General features: G+C 36.0%; 1 protein-coding gene and 12 non-coding genes across 13 annotated transcripts; 7 read left to right on the top strand and 6 right to left on the bottom strand.

Annotated features, from left to right (window-relative positions):
- Nucleotides 1–340: 340 nt before the first annotated feature.
- On the top strand, nt 341–413 carry TRNAR-ACG (transfer RNA arginine (anticodon ACG)). Its single transcript has one exon. It is a non-coding gene; the product is annotated as a tRNA-Arg (tRNA).
- Nucleotides 414–613: 200 nt separating this feature from the next.
- On the top strand, nt 614–686 carry TRNAR-ACG (transfer RNA arginine (anticodon ACG)). Its single transcript has one exon. It is a non-coding gene; the product is annotated as a tRNA-Arg (tRNA).
- A 319-nt stretch (nt 687–1005) lies between these two features.
- Nucleotides 1006–1077, top strand: TRNAE-UUC (transfer RNA glutamic acid (anticodon UUC)). The gene has a single exon. It is a non-coding gene; the product is annotated as a tRNA-Glu (tRNA).
- Nucleotides 1078–2260: 1183 nt separating this feature from the next.
- Nucleotides 2261–2333, bottom strand: TRNAR-ACG (transfer RNA arginine (anticodon ACG)). Its single transcript has one exon. It is a non-coding gene; the product is annotated as a tRNA-Arg (tRNA).
- A 329-nt stretch (nt 2334–2662) lies between these two features.
- Nucleotides 2663–2735, bottom strand: TRNAR-ACG (transfer RNA arginine (anticodon ACG)). Its single transcript has one exon. It is a non-coding gene; the product is annotated as a tRNA-Arg (tRNA).
- Nucleotides 2736–2967: 232 nt separating this feature from the next.
- On the top strand, nt 2968–3039 carry TRNAE-CUC (transfer RNA glutamic acid (anticodon CUC)). Its single transcript has one exon. It is a non-coding gene; the product is annotated as a tRNA-Glu (tRNA).
- A 4008-nt stretch (nt 3040–7047) lies between these two features.
- LOC149268864 (5S ribosomal RNA) lies at nt 7048–7166 on the top strand. The gene has a single exon (XR_016270692.1). It is a non-coding gene; the product is annotated as a 5S ribosomal RNA (ribosomal RNA).
- Nucleotides 7167–13722: 6556 nt separating this feature from the next.
- Nucleotides 13723–13795, top strand: TRNAK-CUU (transfer RNA lysine (anticodon CUU)). The gene has a single exon. It is a non-coding gene; the product is annotated as a tRNA-Lys (tRNA).
- Nucleotides 13796–14090: 295 nt separating this feature from the next.
- On the bottom strand, nt 14091–14163 carry TRNAR-ACG (transfer RNA arginine (anticodon ACG)). The gene has a single exon. It is a non-coding gene; the product is annotated as a tRNA-Arg (tRNA).
- An 867-nt stretch (nt 14164–15030) lies between these two features.
- On the top strand, nt 15031–15712 carry LOC108616698 (uncharacterized). Its single transcript, XM_018012107.2, has 2 exons — nt 15031–15221; nt 15300–15712. The coding sequence occupies exons 1-2, from the start codon at nt 15051–15053 to the stop codon at nt 15636–15638; spliced, it is 510 nt and encodes a 169-aa protein (XP_017867596.1). The 5' UTR covers nt 15031–15050; the 3' UTR covers nt 15639–15712.
- Nucleotides 15713–16039: 327 nt separating this feature from the next.
- LOC149268863 (5S ribosomal RNA) lies at nt 16040–16158 on the bottom strand. Its single transcript, XR_016270723.1, has one exon. It is a non-coding gene; the product is annotated as a 5S ribosomal RNA (ribosomal RNA).
- Nucleotides 16159–16450: 292 nt separating this feature from the next.
- On the bottom strand, nt 16451–16569 carry LOC149268862 (5S ribosomal RNA). Its single transcript, XR_016270722.1, has one exon. It is a non-coding gene; the product is annotated as a 5S ribosomal RNA (ribosomal RNA).
- Nucleotides 16570–16860: 291 nt separating this feature from the next.
- Nucleotides 16861–16979, bottom strand: LOC149268861 (5S ribosomal RNA). The gene has a single exon (XR_016270711.1). It is a non-coding gene; the product is annotated as a 5S ribosomal RNA (ribosomal RNA).
- Nucleotides 16980–19783: the final 2804 nt, after the last annotated feature.

Raw genomic sequence — 19783 nt, 5'->3', positions numbered from 1 at the left:
GAGACGACAACAGCAACGGCTGATTCTGTTATTGCTGCAGCAGACGCTCTGACGTCTTTGTGGTGACAACAGCGTAGAGACAACTAGCCATAGCTATTTGCAAATTAGAATAAAATTAACGAAGAAAAATTCAGATAATGCCTTAATAAATGTTATCTATTTATTTTATTTTTGAGTGCTTGGTAAAGATATTAAAAAAGTTTTTTGTGCTCATTTGCAGAATTTTGTCTAACGCTTGTACTGCTTGTTGTACTGCTTGTCAGACTGTTAATAAAAAGAAATATATACATTTTGCACTGCTTAGGCTGTTAAATGGTTTTCTGGTGCAATATCATTGTGCGGTCCTGTGGCGCAATGGATAACGCGTCTGACTACGGATCAGAAGATTCCAGGTTCGACTCCTGGCAGGATCGGATATTTTTATTTATTCTTGTTTATTTTGTTTTTTATATTAATCTAATTTTTATGGCCCCGCTAAAAAAGCTCTTCAATTCAACAACAAACTGCATACGTATGTATGTAGTATATTAATTCATATATACACATATTATGTACTACTAGTCATGGAATGAACTGCTTGACAAAATGAGTTTTTGAAACAAGCACGACAAGCGGTCCTGTGGCGCAATGGATAACGCGTCTGACTACGGATCAGAAGATTCCAGGTTCGACTCCTGGCAGGATCGATTTTTTTTTTCATTATTAAGAAAATTGTAAAAAATATAATTTAAAATTTCTTAGTAATAAGTACAAATGTGTATTTTAGAAACAAGTAAAGTAGTTAGCAGCTTCCATTATTATACGAATTCAATATGTTTTCCTATAGTTAAAAGATGAATTTTTTTTTTTGTATTTTACATAGACAACAGGGAAATTAATTTCATTATAGAAACAGCTTTAGATTCTGTGGACGTGAATAATTTTAGACACCACAAGATATATCTTTATTCTCAATTTGAATTTAAATTTATTCATATTGTGATGTTGCTCTTTCAAAGCAGTGTCTCCCATATGGTCTAGTGGCTAGGATATCTGGCTTTCACCCAGAAGGCCCGGGTTCGATTCCCGGTATGGGAAATGTAACTTTTTTAATTTACTTTTTTAGACTTGAATGGGAAATTTATACTCATTTCTCCAATGCTATAATATATTTGTATATTATTTGAACGATCATTAAAAATATATATTATTCAGCGAAAGCTGCAAATTTAACTCATTGCAATTCTAACAAGAAAGCTCTAGTCGCGACTGCTCAACTACGAGATCCCCTGAATTAATGTTTAAAAAATTCTGTTTACACATGAAACAGCCCATGCACACACACAGGCATACGCAGGCACGCATAAGCACGCATTGGCTGCAGTGTGGGCTTACTACGGGATGTGGTAGATGGACTCTCTCCACGAAACTTTCAGATCATGATTATAACATTTGACAAAGCTCAAGTTTCTAGTAATTGAAGTACGCCATTGACAGATTTAATGGTGAGGGGTGAATATAACAGTGGAGGGTGAATCATAGCTCTAGCTCTAAAGATGTCGCAGATATAAAATTATTACGTATTTTCGATAATGTATTAATCGATAACAAAAAACCGGCACACTCCATTTACGGGTAATTTACACGGACCTAGGAAAAAAATCAAGAGTCTTGCTCTTGTAACTTTTGAGATCGACGTGTTTAAAAATACTGACAGACGGACAGACAGACAGGGATAAATCGACTCACCTCGTAGCCTTGATCAAGATATATATACTTTATCGGGTCTGCCACGCTTCCTTATTTTAACAAAACCATTATACCCTGATTTCGCATTTTCAATGGGTTCAGGGTATAATAAATGTGTCGCATATTCTTCGATTACGACTTTCTGGTGTTATGCAAATCCCAAGATATTTGCCGCACACATTTTGCACACTCGTAACCGCATAAGCATCAAGTCCTTCGAGTAAGAATCATTTGGATGTCACCTTAAACGTCCTTGACGTTGAAATGCGCACACAGCTGGTGTGGCATTTTACCATTTGCAATGAGTCCCGTCCTCATTTCATGACAAACTTTGTATATTTTCCGCTGCTTAGCATAGAGCGACACATAATCCACACGCTCCACACGTCTTGTTTGTTTGTCAATGACAGTTTCTCCGCCTTTGATTGGACAACTTTTATTGAATTGCATTCCATATGAAAAATAAAAATGTAAATAGGGAATTTTTAGTAAAATAAATAAAATAAAAATTGGTAAACGAAAAAATTTAATTCGATCCTGCCAGGAGTCGAACCTGGAATCTTCTGATCCGTAGTCAGACGCGTTATCCATTGCGCCACAGGACCGGTGACGATTAGTTGCCAAAAGCTCATCAAATGATACTGGATGTCATGTTCATCTTTAATGTTACAATTATCAGCGGAAGATGTATAATTATATATGTTTATAATAATAAACAAAAGTTAATGCTATTAATATTATCTAATTATTTATATTTTTATTTTATTTCTAAGCATTTTCAGCAACAAGCCGAGGGCCTAATAGCTAGTTCTTCATTTCTAAGATACATAGTTTTAAGTTTATATTGATACGAGCCCCGGCTATAAATAAAGTAAAACAATATTAATCTAATTGTAGTAGTTGATCAGTTATTAAAAAATAAATAAAAGAAACTCGATCCTGCCAGGAGTCGAACCTGGAATCTTCTGATCCGTAGTCAGACGCGTTATCCATTGCGCCACAGGACCGCGTGGCTATTTGTTGTCTGCACCCTTATAGAAGCAGTGTCGAAATCAAGTAATGAACTGCATTATCGACACATTTGCAATTATAAAAAGTGTGTAAAGCAGTTTAATGATTGATACAGTGGTCTAACACATCTATGGGAAACTGCTTGCAAAATAAATTGGCTTCTTCTTTAGTGTGAAACATTTGTCGGTATAATAGACTTATTATAATTTTGACAATCTTAACCATGCATCCCATATTGTCTAGTGGTTAGGATATCCGGCTCTCACCCGGAAGGCCCGGGTTCAATTCCCGGTATGGGAAAAAGTAGTCATATTAGGGAAGCTTTTTTTTTTATTAAAAAATTCAATTTAATTTTGTTATAAAAGGAATGAATATAAACTTCTTTTTGAAAGCATAACGCAGCGAAAATTGCAAAGTGGAGAGGAAATATTTTGTCTCATTTTTAAATTTGAACAATACTTGCTTGCCAAGTCACTAATAAAGCTATTTAGAATGACTGGCAATCATTGAGTTTTCATATGACTAAAAGTCATACATTTAACAAACCCGAACACAGTCGCTTGAAGCTTCTAGAGACATTAACATGTCATTCGAATTTTTGTATTTGATCGCATGTTAGCTATCGTATATTATGCCTGGTAATGACTTGCTTTCAGTTACTGGAAGAAATTAGGTGTAAAATATATCCAACCATCTCTCCTTTTTTGGCAATGCTTGTAGTTTGTTGAAAGCCCGGGCCTCGGTTTTCGAGCAGGTTATGTTAATGCATAATGCTAAAGGAATTGAGAATGCTTAACTGGAGTCTAAATGCTGGATCGGACTACACAGCTGCTCAAACACCTTAATCTGATCAAAACTATGCTGATCAAGAAGAGTAACCTCTTCAGAAATCGTGCACTACAAACCGATCCACGGAATGCTCCATTGAGCTACAAACATTTAATCTGATCATAGGTAACGAATGATCGTAGGTACCGAATGGAAGGGGCAGTGCACTAAAATTTCTCCTGTTGGCGGTGAGGCGTTACATGTACTCATTTTATAATTTTCAATTCAATTTTACAACTACGAAGATTGGCAAACATCTGGAAAGCCATTAGAAAAGATTACCAGCAGATTTTATTATGAGCATTAAGAATATATGCACATTTTTAACCACAGATCTTATAGCGACGACACAATTTGACTTGAATGCCACTTCGCTTCAGGACATGAATAGTGAATTTAATAAATACAAGAAAGGTATCTTTAAAATGAAATTGAGTCCAGCTTTTGATTTTATCACCTTACCTGCTGTCCATCTTGTTTCGCCTGCACGAGTAAAAGTCTTTTCTAAGCATACCCAGACTTCAAAAGGCACAGCGTTGCTTCAGAAGATATGACTTGGTTGACATATTGTTGTGAGCCCGATAATATGCAGAAGAAAGAAAAACAAAAAACTATATTATCTGGTGGCTTATGTTGCTGTCTTTCAAACAGCTATGTTTGAGATGACTAATCTAATATGACTCTTGTATTGTTAGAGTGCGCACTCAATACGAATCCAAAATTATTTGAGTGAGGAGGTCTAACACTATTTTGGTGATTGATTATGCTCGCATTCAATACAACGGTTATATAATTAACTTGAATTAAATGGTCTAATGTAAAATAAGTTAAAATAAAATAAACAAATAGGCTCAGCATTGCTCTATTAGTTATTCTTATCCTATCGCTGAGTTTGTAAGGCTCAGCGCTCGTCTCTTACATAATCTGTCACTAGGATTGCAAGGGTTAGTTTTCATCTGTCTATTTATAGAGTGACTCCTCCGAAACGGTTCGACCGATACTCACGAAATTTTGTGTGCATCTATTTTTCATGGCCCGTTTTTGTTTTTATACCCTGAACCCATTTTTAATGGGAAATCAGGGTATAATGAATGGTTTTGTTGAAATGTATGTAACAGGCAGAAGGAGGCGTGGCAGACCCCACAAAGTATATATATTCTTGATCAGGTCGACGAGCCTAGTCGATTTGGCGTGGGTGCTTGTGTGTGTATGTGTTTGTGTATGTGTGTGTGTGTATGCCTGTGTGTGCGTGTGTGTGTGTATGCCTGTGTGTGCGTGTGTGTGTGTGTGCGTATTTCTTGTGTAAGCTAAAAGACGCGAATAATTATTGAAATAGCTATTGCTCTAAGGACTCACGGGATTTCGTAGTCGAGCAGTCTCGACTAGAGCTTTCTTACTTGTTTTTTGTTTTTTTTGTTTTGAAGCAACGAAATTACGATATTATTCAGTGCTACAACACTTATAACTCGAAATCTGCTGGACCAATTTTCATGGTTTTTGATTTGTTGGAGAGTATATCTTAAAACATAATACAAAATTCACGAATACTTGAAAACGCGTTATTTTCCCTATTGCTATTGAGGATCTTTGCATTGTCATTGAGACTCAGTAGGCTTGATAACAGTGTCAGTTTTCGGTCATGCTCTCATGTTAAACAATTATTCATGCACATTTTATTAATACGTGAATGTGATTAATAACAAGTAAGAAAGCTCTAGTCGAGACTTCTCGACTACGAGATCTCCTGAACCCTTGGAGTAATAGCTATTTCAATAATTTTTCGCGTCTTTCAGCTTACACAAGAAACGCACACACACACACACACACACACACACACACACACACACACACACACACACACACACACACACACACACACACACACACACACACACACACACACACATACACAAACATTTACATACACATACACACACAAGCATAAACACGCATGGGCGGCAGTGAGCGATTACTATGAGAACTTAATTGCTTAATAATTTTTTTTTCGTGGACGTACAATCTTCATAAAACTTTCAGATTATGATTATAACTTGGATATGCATGTAATTGCCAAAGCACAAGTCTCTAGTATTTGAAATACGCTTTTTACAAAAGTGAAGGTGAGGGGGTGAGTTTAAGGGTGTCGGGGGGGGGGGGGTAACTTTTAACAAAAACCGAAATTGTATAAATTGCATATAAGCATATATTAAAAATTTGGAGATCTAGCAATAAAGGTGTAGAAGATATAATTTTATAACTGGTTGTCGATAAGGTTTTTTATCGATAAAAAAAGATCGGGATGAGTTATCGATTTTTAATGATAAACTTGATATCCGCGCTGTAATTACGGACATTTAAAAAAAAATTGAAGTCTCTAGCTCTTATATCTTCTGAAATCGACGCGTTCATACATACGGACAGACGGACGGACAGACAGACGAACAGGGCCAATTCAACTCATCTCGTCGCCCTGATCAAGAATATATATACTTTGTGGGGTCTGCCACGCCTCCTTCTGCCTGTTACATACATTTCAACAAAACCATTATACCCTGATTTCCCATTTTCAATGGGTTCAGGGTATAATGATAAGCGTACATCGAAACTTATCTCTAGCTCTACACGAATATTACTTAATGGCAGGACAACAAATTGGGATTTACTTTAACGTAACTTCGATTCAGCCTTGTTCCTCAGAGCAACTCGTGCATGACTTGTCAAGGATGTCCCATGGTCAATTATCGTTCAGCCAAGCTGCTAGGCAAGCGTGCCATAATGAAAGAGGGGAATGGGGCAGGGAAAGATGGTAAGTGAGGTGGTTAGTGGGAGGGGAAAACAACGAAACACTTGGCAGCAATTGTGGTTAATGCAAAAAGTTTCTCTTTTACTTGCTCCACAAGATGACGTACCAAAGTGCAACAGCTGTGAGTCCTTGTAATAGCCATGTAAGGACATAGTTGTTGTTGCTGTGTTTTTGTTGTTGTTTTATTACATACACACACATAGAAGCACTTAACACTCTTGATACAATTGTCATTTTACGCAGCGAAAACGTCGCAAATGAGTGCAGTAGAACCAGAGCTGGGTAAACGGTGCAGAAGATACTTAGTTGCATTTTAGCCACATAATGTGTGTATAACTTAGCCAATTTCAAAAGCAGTTGCATCGTTTGCATTAGCTGTTGCTTTCCACTTTGTTAATTATGGATTTAAAAGTAGCTATTAAATAGTTTAGATTGTTAGCTATTACTATTCAAAGTATATTGCTCAATATTAAATTCTTAGCATCCTAGACACTTGAATAATATAAGATTATTTTGTTCAAATTTGTCTCGATATTAAATCAAGTATGTGTGTTTTGAAGTACTTGTATCAATGTGCATTTCGCGCTGCTTAGTTATCATATTATTATGTCATATAATTTTAATCTGCTTGCTTCTAAATACCACATTCATAGTGAATTTTAAGTAACTCGCACTTCGCCAACGACCATACCACGTTGAATACATCGGTTCTCGTCCGATCACCGAAATTAAGCAACGTCGGGCGCGGTTAGTACTTAGATGGGGGACCGCTTGGGAACACCGCGTGTTGTTGGCATCTGTTCACAACTTTTTTGTTGTTTTAAAAAGTACAAATGTATTACAACAAATTTATTTATTTTATTTTTCTATTTTACTTCCGAGGCATTCCATTTTCATTGATTTAATGTTTAGACCTGATGTAAGTTACCCTAGTTCAAGCTTGCCAGGAGACAGCGAAAAGGCGAAACACAACTCTATGTTAAGACCAAGAAAATGTAGTTCTTCTTAGGACCGTGCTTACAGTTAAGTGCTCTTAAGTACATAAATATCTAAAACTTCCTCTTGTCAAAGAGATTGTACGAAAAGTCGCATACAGATAAAGGTAAGTAATAATGTAACAACATATTGTATATAAATTTATAATTGAGCTCATGGAGCTCTAACTATGGCAACTTGTTGACATATCTAGGCCTATTAGGAGCATAGCTAATCAGGTAAAACTATAGCAAATTTCTTTTTAATTAACTTAATTACTTAACTTAATTAACTTACAAGTATCCTCCTCTATTGATAAGCCACAAATAATTACTACGCCTCTTTAGAGGCGTGGCACATCGAAAAATTCCCTTTCATTTTTACATTTTTGGAGCGAAAGCATCAAAATTTTGCAGTCACCTTACCATTACCTTGTTTTAAGAACTGCCCAAAAATGAGGTGTCTGCGCCCAGTAGGGGCATGACAAATTGAAAAAAACTACATTTTCTAAACTTGCCTTCTAAATTGGTAATGGGACGTGAATTAGTATTCCGTAGTCGGTAACGCCCGACTGCAACGTTCTTACTTGTGATACCCTGAACCCAATGAAAATGGGAAATCAGGGTATAATGGTTTTGTGGAAAAGTATGTAGCGGGCAGAAGGAGACGTGGCAGACCCCACTAAGTATATACAATGGAGGACCAAAGTATTTTGACAACGCATTGCAAAAACTCTAACCGCGTTTTTCTGCGAGCTGAGAGAGCTAACAGTACCCATTATATTTTTTAGAGAGAGCAAACATAAAAAGCTATAAATGACCAAAATATTGCAGTGATAACATAAATCAATATTTTTCTATAATTATTTGCATGGCGGATTATCATTATTTGGGTGAACAAAAGTATTTTGACATTAATATTTATTAAATAAAGTGAGACAAAAACTTAACAAATAGTAACTAAAATATTAATAAGAATTAAACCCTGCTTTAATATCTGCAAGCGTCTAGAGATCGATCTAACCAAATTTTGTAATGTTTCTATTGAAAAATCCTGCTAAAGTCCTCAAACCTCATGAATCCCTCTCCTTGGGCGTTCTTGATAAGTCTAATCTACGTTTTACTTTTGCGTAAGCCTACACATTCTCTATAATATTGAGATCAGAGCGCTGAGGTGTATTGACTTCAATATTCCCAGAAAATTCAGTTATAATATGGACCTTGTGGCATGGAGCATTGTCCTGTGCTGCATTGTGCTACAGTATACATGATTTTCCAATGAGCCAGTGACCGGAATTCGATAAGTGGTCAATCAGGACACGTAAATAATTATCCCTCTTCATTTTTTCATTAATTAATATCGAATTGGAGAGGCTATTGACACATGCGAGCCCCCAGGGCATTACCGATTCTTCACCACGTTAGTACATAGGCCCCTTTTTTGCGAATATTCTTTGGCAACCTGCTATAAATCGCTTTTTTTATCCAGGATACTCAAAGGAACTATCATCCATCCATAATACTTTTCCCCAGAAGAATTGTGGCTTGCCTATAAAGGTTTTAGCAAATCGATACCTTTTTAGTTTATTTTATAGTGATATTAAGAGTATTGGAAGATCTATAACGTAGAAAAATTGGCATTCCTTTGCCGACTTGTGATAGTTTTTCTGCTTATTGATAATTTATGATTATTTTTAAGTTTGATCGACATGACTTTTAGGAAAATCCGCACATTTTCTTTAAGATTTGTCAATATGATGCGGCCTTCTACAGGTTTTTGGAATGAATTTTTCGATCTGGCCTTCTTGTTTTAGTGAATAATTTTTTTATTGTTTGTTAATTTAGTTATAAATTGCTCATAGAGGTGCATTTTATAAGGCTGTAAGGTTTTCCTCGGAAATACCTGCATTATTCTTCGTTCGCGACTAATTTTTTAATGGTTTCACTTAATCACGTTGTTTGCCCATAATTTACCGAAAACTATGATGAAATAATGGCTATTATTAAAGAAGACACCAAAAATAACTTAATAAATAAAAATATTTATTTTTTAATCCAAGCAAATTACCGAAAATGAATTTAAGAAGGAATGTCAAAATACTTTTGTCCACCCAAATAATGACAATCTGCCATGCAAATAATTATAGAAAAATATTGATTTATGTTATCACTGCAATATTTTGGTCATTTATAGCTTTTTATGTTTGCTCTCTCTCTGAAAAATATAATGGGTACCGTTACCTCTCTCAACACGCAGAAAAACGCGGTTAGAGTTTTTGCAATACGTTGTCAAAATACTTTTGTCCTCCATTGTATATTCTTGATCAGCGCAACGAGCTGAGTCGACATAGCCTTGTCCGTATGAGTGCGTCGATCTCAGAAGTTATAAGAGCTAGAGAATTTGAGAATTTGGCATGTGTGTACCATACGCAGTACGAGTTTGCTTTCTTTTTCCATAAATCATCCGATAACTTTTTTATCGAGAATAATCGAAAAATTGATTTTGTTTTTCAGCCTATTAGACCTGGAGACTTCAGATTTACTGTGTATATACATATGATGAATACAAACATTTTGTAATTTACAATTTGTAAACGCATTGAACGCATCAAACGCATTCCAAGTACTAAAGACTTGTGCTTTGGAATGTACATACATTTGAACATTACGATTACGTTCTAAAGTTTCATTAAGATTGTACGTCTAGAAATTAAATTATTCAACAAATAAATTCGTATAATATTGCCCAGATTGTAGCGCAGCCCAAGCGCAGTCGCTGCTTACTGCGCCGTCAGCAGAGCGCGTTGTTATACGTGCATGTATGTATGTGTGCATAGAAGAAGTGCAGAATGATTAGAATATCAGCTTGCAGGGTTCAGGGTATCTCCTAGTCGAGCAGTCTCGACTAGAGCCTTCTTACTTGTTTTTAAATTCAAAAGTTATCAACTAAATTATTGTTTATCTTTATTGATCTTGAGCATTTAAGTCGAAAAAATCTTTAACAATTGGGCTACAATTCGAAAGTTAGATATTTTCTTCCTGCTGATTCCTTTTTGCGCCATGAATGAGGATTATTTAGTCATTGACTGCAAACTGTCAGCAGAGTTCAGGTTGTCTTATATAGCCAGGCTCGTGGAACTGAAAATTGCTAAATACAGTTAACTACAGATTTCATTGTTAATGATTATACAGTATGCAGAGATACATGTATTTCGTCCTATTTTCTTTCAGTGTATATTCCAACTTTCGCTCTGACATCTTAAAATAAACGTGCACAAATGCCAAACGACAAAAAATTAAATGATATACTGCATTTAAGCCAATTCACAGTTGACTTGCTCTCCAGAATGGAGGGGCGAGTTTCAGTTGCAGCTCCGCTGGTACGCAACAATTTGGAATGACTTTGCTTTGACCTTGTCGCATTGTAAAAGGGCCACAACTGCAAAATACATTTCCCGAATCTACTTACATTTTCCCCATGTGCTATTGAAAACTGCGCATAAGTCGCACGCAATATTAATACCCTATGAGTGAAGAACTTAATGAAGGACTGATGCGTATGGTTGAGTAAGCAAAACGTGACCTACGAATCGCATATTTGATACTTAAGATACTTTTTACTTTAAGTTGTAAAATTATTATTATTATTTTTTTATGTTTAAAATATGTTTTTAATTCATGCATATCTAAAATAATAACAGGCGTCATAAATATCTTGGGAAAATAAAAAAAAAATATATATATATATTTGGAAATTGTTCAAAAAGAAATTGTTGTCATGGTGACTGGTGTTTCGGACCAAATTTGCAGTTTCTAGACTTCTTCGGGCTGCGTCCCTACTTGGAATCCATCATTAAAATTCAATATTAAATTCAATATGAATAATATATGATCAAATTAGTTGCCATGTGAAACACAGTCCTTACTTAGACTATTCATGTTTACAGGGTATTTGTTGCTAGTAGATTCAGTTTAAGCTTAGATCCATGTTTGGTTACCTTCGCGCTTCGTTATATTCATTTTTATTGAATTGCATTGGCAAAGCCATCGAACAACAAAATCCACTCAACTGACAGAAACTTAAAAAGTTAAAGTTGAAAATTTTTGAGAATTTGATGGCTGCACCTGCAGTCAATGCGTATAGCTGTGCGAGCCATTCAATTTAATTAGCTCTACTGTGCAGTGCATTCCGCCAGATTAGCCATCATAAAAGCCAAAACTCTAACTGGAACTTAGATAAAGATTCGCCTTGAGCGTAAATTGCATGCAAATTGACATAAAATTAATAAAATCCGCAAATTGCATCATTTTTCGAGGGGAAAGTTAGCTGCAGAAATGAATCTCGACGTTTTGAAAGGGCTGGCCAGTAGAGCTCTAATTAGCTGGAAACTCTACCCTCTACCCTACGAACCTTGAAATACTGTACGAATTTGTTAATTAAGTCAGGGGGTCGCGCGACATTACCGCGCTTCGACAGCTCTGACGGCCATTGCTAACAACAAAAAACATTTATAACATAAAAGTGCGATAAAATCTTAATGAAACATTGGGTTTTGTGCAGTGATTTGACAAAGAAGAAAGGGACAAAGGGACGCAAACGTTCATCTAATGCAAATGTAATGAGATGCAGAAGAAATACTAATTAAAAGGTGATTAAATACGCGTTCTAAAAATAAACTATTGCATACGACGGGAATGTAAGAACTTATCTTAAGTAACAGTAAATAGCATATACACTAACTTAATTGTTATTATTCAATTTAAATTTTCAATTTCAATTTATTTCACTCTTTGTTATAATTACATGATGTTGTGAATGGTATTTTACAATATTTGAAGAGTTTAGGCTAATACATAGTCCTTTTCTGCTAAGTTACTTATTTACATACATGACATATGGATATGGTCGCAAAATAAGGTCTTGAAGCTTATCTTTAATCTTCCATAGAATCATTCCACGATTAATCTAGATTGTCGAGCCAATACTGAACTGGTAGATATTAGACTATTGCGACTATCGCAAAAATGAATAACCAAGTGTCAGGAATCATAATATTCACATATAAACGACCTGGCATAGACTTGTAGTTTTTAGTGTTTAGTATTTAAATTAATTTAATTTAGTTTGTAGTAAACTTTCATGGGGTTTTCTATTTCTTTGTTTTTTTTTTTTTCCAAATATTTGTTAATATTCTATGTAATCATTATGTATATAATAATTCGAAAAATGCTCTGTGTTTAAATATTTAATTAACATGATTCTATAAGCAAACTAATAAAACCACATACATTTGTGATTTTCAGAAATTAGAAATTTATTTATTAATGTCGCTGCTCGCCAATATAAATATACTTAAATATTCTACAAATTCGTATTTTGAGAGATACTACTACGATAATTCCTTGCACATCTGTTGTGCATTACTGTTTCCTTAATATGGACTATTATTATAATTGGTTGTTCTACAAATTGGTTATTTGGTTAATATTGCGTTTTATGATAGTAAGTATTATTAGTCAATATGTTACGAATCATATGCTATCACCTTGTTCACACTCACAGCAGTTGTAATTCCTTACAGCCTTGTTGGGCAAGGACAACTAGGGTCTTGGTGAAAATTGAATAAACTGTAACGTATTTTTGCACGCGCAGCCAATTGCGAGCATAAGATGAATATCCCAGATATAAAACTAGAGCTAAGCGTTGGATTTCCTATTGACGACCTTCGTTTAACGCTCAGTGAAACTGGCCACCAGGCAGATGACGCTATCCAACCCCACCTAGCCTTTGCTAAAGCTACAACTACAGCTACCCTAACGTCAGATTCGCATAAATTAAGTGGAAGCAGCAGCATCACCATCAGCATTGCCCCTCAACCTCATCCTCAGCCCATCGTCTGATTCTCATGGCGCATTTATTTTGCGTGACTTTTGTTGTCAGCTGCACGTCTTGCCCCTTTTAAGCGTTGTCTCTGTTGTGGATGCTGTCGTTCGCGTACTTTGCTCTCAGTTTCCTGCAGCACTAGCCAATTTAATTGCAATTTTTCCTTCACCCAGCGCCAAAGACAAATAACCAAAGCTAATAGATCATGTCATCTTGTCAACAAGTTTTACAGTCTAATTGCGAACATTCAACAAGAGCTAACAAAGACGTTTACTTTGAGCTTCAATTGAAAGAGTGACAATTTCTTAACATCTATTTAAAATTCGATTTTTGTTTAATATAGTTTATCAAATAATTCAATTAATATAGCTTATACAAATTATAGATGAATCAAATTGTAATTAATGCTAAGAAGTTATTGCAATTTATATGTTTTTACGGAATGATCATTCGTGCCAGTTCCTTGAAATTAATTGGTGATCAACCGATCAGCAGCCCGGCTAGCTCAGTCGGTAGAGCATGAGACTCTTAATCTCAGGGTCGTGGGTTCGAGCCCCACGTTGGGCGACAATTTTTCTTTTGTTCTATTTTCAATGCTTATAAAATATAAATAATAAGGGTGTTTATATAAGTTTTTCCCGTACTTCTGTTATTTTCTAACAAATCAATTTCTGTACTCTTAAATGCAAAGAAGTAAAACGCAACACTTTTGTATACCGTAAATTGATTAGAAATAAAATGTCCCATATAAATTAAAAAAAATTAAAAAAATAAATAGAAGTGATTACACATGTATATTTAAGATGTTTAATTATAAAACACAATTCGATGAATTTAAAAAATAATAAAAAGTTGAATCTTGCGATCCTGCCAGGAGTCGAACCTGGAATCTTCTGATCCGTAGTCAGACGCGTTATCCATTGCGCCACAGGACCTGCGAAAAATCTAGAGCACAAATATTTTTCTATATTACCATATTCTGGCTGTTATATACAGTACGTTCCCTGTAAGAACTTAAGCCAAAGTATGTTTGCCCGCTAGCCAGACCTTGCAAACAAATGTAAGAAGTTACTTTTATGCTGTCTTGGCAAATGCAAATGGCATGCCATTCAAACAAACAGAAATCATATTATCCGTACGCTCGTCGCCTTTCGAGTTTCGCCATTCGCCATTCGCCATTCCCCTATTCCTTTAACCACCAAAAGCAATTTTTGATTTTATATCACGAAGCGAACCCCACTCGAAAAGTAAAAATGCAACGATCTGTGCTTGCACATTTCATTCGTGTAGTCCAATCCCAATGGGACTCGTAAACAGGTTTAGCCAGCACGCAAAAGGAACATACAAGAACGTAGCAAAGGAAATGCACGCTGTGTGAGGGAAATGATGTAAAGCAACAAAGGAGGGTGCACCCTAATATACCAGCTCTGGAAATTGGCAATCCTTGACCCGTCATAACGTTCCCTCCCCAGCATCGACTTGCTTTTTCCTTTTGACAGCTCGGTTAAATGAGATATGCTTTTTACATTTTTTCGATAAATTTCGAAGCACCCCAGCTTTCGCAGCAGTGGATAACATTATTAGCGCAAAACTTTGCCATAAAAATGGCAAACGGATTCACGCAACGCTTAAAATTGAGATTTACTGTAAGCGAAATTTATAACAAACGAAAGAAAAAATCCCCTTCAGCGACAAATTTAAGGAGGAAAACTACTTAAACTTCGAGCTTATCAAATGACATTGATGAATGCTTCAGGCAATTAACGTGAACAACGCCGCAGCTGTATAAAAGGGCAGGGTCTGTTACTGCATCGTTCACAAAATGAAGTCTTTAGGTATCGCTCTACTCTGTCTGCTCGGCACACTGGCGTGGGCTCAGAAGCTGGAGAAACTAGTTCAGGTTGAGGAGCCCATACCCGAGGAGGAAAATCCGTTGCCAATTTTTCTTCCAACATATTCCACGGACGATTTTTCACTATCTGCAGCTTCCAAAGTAATTAATGAAAACACGTTTAATATTATATTTTATTAGAAATGAATTGTATACTATTATAAACTTTTATAATTACAGCTAAATTGGTTCCAAGCTGAAGCCGCTTGCGCTTCTCAAGGAGGCTACTCCTTGGTCACGTTAGATAGTGAAGACAAGCAGAATCGCGTATTCCTATTTTTGCTCAACTCGGGTTATTTGAATCTGCTTAATGAGCCGATTTGGACGTCAGGCTCGAACCTGGCAAGCGCTTCTCTATGGAGTTGGTTCAGCACTGGAGCTGCCTTCAAATATCGCCGTTTCCAGACTACACCCAATTCCTCATACCGCTGTCTCGGCCTTAATGCACTTACCGGTTACTGGATTCCTCAAGATTGCAACGCTCAGCGTTATTTCGTATGCGAAAAACGATGCCAATAAATTGAATGAGCATATTTGTTTACTATGCTAATCTATAAAAATATAATAAAAGGTTCTGATTGTAAAAATTCTAATCATTTATTTTAATTATATAATGGTTTTGATTAAACATATGTAATAGGCATAAAATATATATTAATCTTGAAGGGGTCCGAGTCGGTTTACTCTGTCCGTCTATCTATCGTTCGTCTGTATGAAATTGAATTGAATCAACCATATCGCATTATGGAAATGTGGTCGTCTCTCAAATGCACGAAAAATCTTTTTCAAAGTATAAATGTATAGAATATTTATTTAAGCAGTAAATAACTCGGAAATACATATTTAATAAAATACAAATAAATTTCAAAACAAATATTTTGTACTAAAAAAGAACAATATAAAAAGTTGCGTTCAACGGATGCCAACAACACGCGGTGTTCCCAAGCGGTCCCCCATCTAAGTACTAACCGCGCCCGACGTTGCTTAATTTCGGTGATCGGACGAGAACCGATGTATTCAACGTGGTATGGTCGTTGGCGAGAGACGGTTGACTGAAAGTTCGTTATAAATGTGGTATGTGAGAACAAGCAGTTGGGAATTTGACTACAGTAGTTATAAGGCAAAAATGAACTGCTTTGATACAAGCTAAAGTTTATGAGAGTTTGCCTATAGTCGAACGATAAGCAAATCCATTTTAAAATCTTTTTCTTAACACAAATTTATATAAAAATCAAATCAATAAATCAGAAATATTTGACAAAACATAAAATAAATAAATTTGTTGTAATACATTTGTACTTTTTAAAACAACAAAAAAAGTTGTGAACAGATGCCAACAACACGCGGTGTTCCCAAGCGGTCCCCCATCTAAGTACTAACCGCGCCCGACGTTGCTTAATTTCGGTGATCGGACGAGAACCGATGTATTCAACGTGGTATGGTCGTTGGCGAGAGACGGATGACTGAAAGTTCGTTATAAATGTGGTATGTGAGAACAAGCAGTTGGGAATTTGACTACAGTAGTTATAAGGCAAAAATGAACTGCTTTGATACAAGCTAAAGTTTATGAGAGTTTGCCTATAGTCGAACGATAAGCAAATCCATTTTAAAATCTTTTTCTTAACACAAATTTATATAAAAATCAAATCAATAAATCAGAAATATTTGACAAAACATAAAATAAATAAATTTGTTGTAATACATTTGTACTTTTTAAAACAACAAAAAAGTTGTGAACAGATGCCAACAACACGCGGTGTTCCCAAGCGGTCCCCCATCTAAGTACTAACCGCGCCCGACGTTGCTTAATTTCGGTGATCGGACGAGAACCGATGTATTCAACGTGGTATGGTCGTTGGCGAAAGACGGATGACTGAAAGTTCGCTATAAATGTGGTATGTGAGAACAAGCAGCTGGGAATTTCAATAACATTCAAAACTGTTATAAATAGGGGTTGGTTTTCGAAAGAAATCATCCCTTAAATTCAACAGAGCACATGTATAGCACGAACATAGAGCGCATTGCATTTACTGTTAAAAATCCCGTAAGGTATATATTTATATATTACAACAAATAAACTAATATTCTTCAATTCGGGTTTTTAGACTCATTCACGAAAGTGAAATGAGTATATTGGTTTTGTGCAATGTCCGTCTTGCTGTCCGTCCGTCTGTCCGTATGAACGCAATCTATTTCGGCGCTATTGAAGCTAGAGACTTGAAATTTGGAACATACTCGTGTATATCTCCGATTTATAAAGTGTTAAAATTTTCCGGATCCGCCCCCTATGGGCGTGGCAAATCGGAAAATACATTTTCCGATATACCAGAAATCATTTTAGTTAAAGAGCTAGAAAGCTGAAATTTGGTATGTAGGTCCGCGTCGACCATCCAAAATCACGAGCTATGGCGGATATATCCCCGCCCATTTGGGGCGTGGCAAATCGGATAAAACCGTATCTCCTAAAGTTGTAAGCCTAGAATGCTGAAATTTTGCATGTCAGCTAATGTTATGATTCTATAAAGTCTAAAGACAAAATTATAAGTCTACGCCCGTTAGGGGCGTGGCAAATCGGACCTGAAGATATAGTGATTTTTTTAATTCTGCTATATTTTGGACACTGTTGATGCCAGAGATCTCAAATTTTGTATATATACTCGGGCTGATCACCCAAGACCAAAAAGCTTTGTCGGATATATGTCCGCCCACAGGGGGCGTGGACTGCAAACATTTATATCTCCTAAAGTATAATAGCTAGAGGCTTAAAATTTGGATAGTTAAGTTACTGGTTGCCTCCTCTATCGATGCCCCAAGAATAATTTTTAAGCCTCTTTAGGGGCGCGGCATATCAAAAAATACCCTGTAATTTTCACATTTTTTGAGCGTAAGAATTCAAATTTTGCATTTAGGTAACTGGTTGCTCGTTCTAAGGACTGGCCAAAAATGAGGACTCTACGGCCACTAGGGGCGTGGCAATCGGCATTTACAGTGCGCGAATTGCGACATTTATATGCGTCAGCCATCTATTTATGTATATGTACACATAAGTAGGCTTAATAGGCATTGATAGCACGGAAGGAAACATTTTTATAAAATTAATAAAATATAAATAAGCTAAAATAACAAAAATTTGCAATTTACAAAAAAGTGTTTTCAGCGGCATTTGAGCTCGCACCCAACCCAAACAGCATGTTTGTCAAAATAGCTAAAATAAAGATCGTCGGCGCTTCAGCCTACAGCACCACCGCGTCGTTTCGATCAAGAGTAGTTAAAACGAAATCACATTATTGGTATGACGCCGCATAGCAAAAAAAAGCCAGTGTAGCGGCTGGAAATTCAAAAACAATGCAAAGACAAATCAATCGCAACGGGATTCTTAGAATATGCTAGAGCACGCATTTATGTGTACATACATACACACATACAAATGAGCGCGTGTATAAGGCTGGAATGCTTGATGCTATGCGTGCAGGCTTACATGTATAATTATATATGCATATGTATGTATTTGCGTATATGTATTTGAGGGCTATTTAAGAAGAAACAAATTTAAACTTATAAAATTATTCGACTAAGAAAATGAAAAGTATTAAGTGCCATTCAGTCAAGCTCGCACCTTCCCAATAAAATATCTATTTTATAAAAAACGAAATATGTATGAAAAAATAAAAAAAAAAACACAGTAAAGGTTCGAACCTCCCTTAATCTAACATTACTTGCGTCGCCCTTAGCACCCGCTCCACTGGTTCGCTCGAGCAATCAGTTGCTAAAATAGAATAGCTTAATAAGAGAGCATCATCAGACAAAACTACAGGAACGTCTAGAAAGTCAAGAAATCAATCAAAATTCTAAGAATGTGAGAAAAGGCGCGCTTCTGTCTGTACGCATAGAATAGACGATGAGTGTGTGCACAAGCATAGGAAAATCGCGCTGATCTGCTGTTAGCTTGAAGCCGGTATCCAATGTATGGATATAAATATAAATATATATAATAAAAATCAAAATTGTATAAATTATATATGTATTTAATTTGAATGCAATAGCTATCGATGATTTTCCAATTTTAATGGCATCATGCCGTGTTTTTTGCTGCGCACCAGACTTGAAAATTGCACTATATACTCTGGTTGACAGCGTTTGGGCTGCGAATGAGTCTTCTGCTATCGGTATCGCCCGATTGCAACGTTCTTACTTGTTTTAAAATGGAGTTTAAATGGAGTTATTATTTTAATCTTTGCTTTTATTTTTATACCCTGAACCCATTTTCAATGGGAAATCAGGGTATAATGGTTTTGTTGAAATGTATGTAACAGGGAGAAGGAGGCGTGGCAGACCCCACAAAGTATATATATTCTTGATCAGGGTGACGAGCTGAGTTGATTTGGCCCTGTCCGTCTGTCTGTCCGTCTGTCCGTCTGTCCGTCTGTCCGTATGTATGAACGCGTCGATTTCCGAAGATATAAGAGCTAGAGACTTCAAATTTTTTTTAAAATGTCCGTAATTACAGCGCGCATATCAAGTTTATCATTAAAATTCGATAACTCATCCCGATCTTTTTTTATCGATAAAAAACCGTATCGAAAACCAGTTATAAAATTATATCTTCTACACCTTTATTGCTAGAGTCTCCAAATTTTTAATGTATGCTTACATGCAATTTATAC

Source organism: Drosophila arizonae, chromosome 5 (assembly GCF_054131065.1).
Source record: "Drosophila arizonae isolate 15081-1271.41 chromosome 5, UAZ_ARI_1.0, whole genome shotgun sequence".
NCBI classification, from domain to species: Eukaryota; Metazoa; Arthropoda; class Insecta; order Diptera; family Drosophilidae; genus Drosophila; species Drosophila arizonae.
This window is presented reverse-complemented; position numbering and strand designations above follow the sequence as displayed.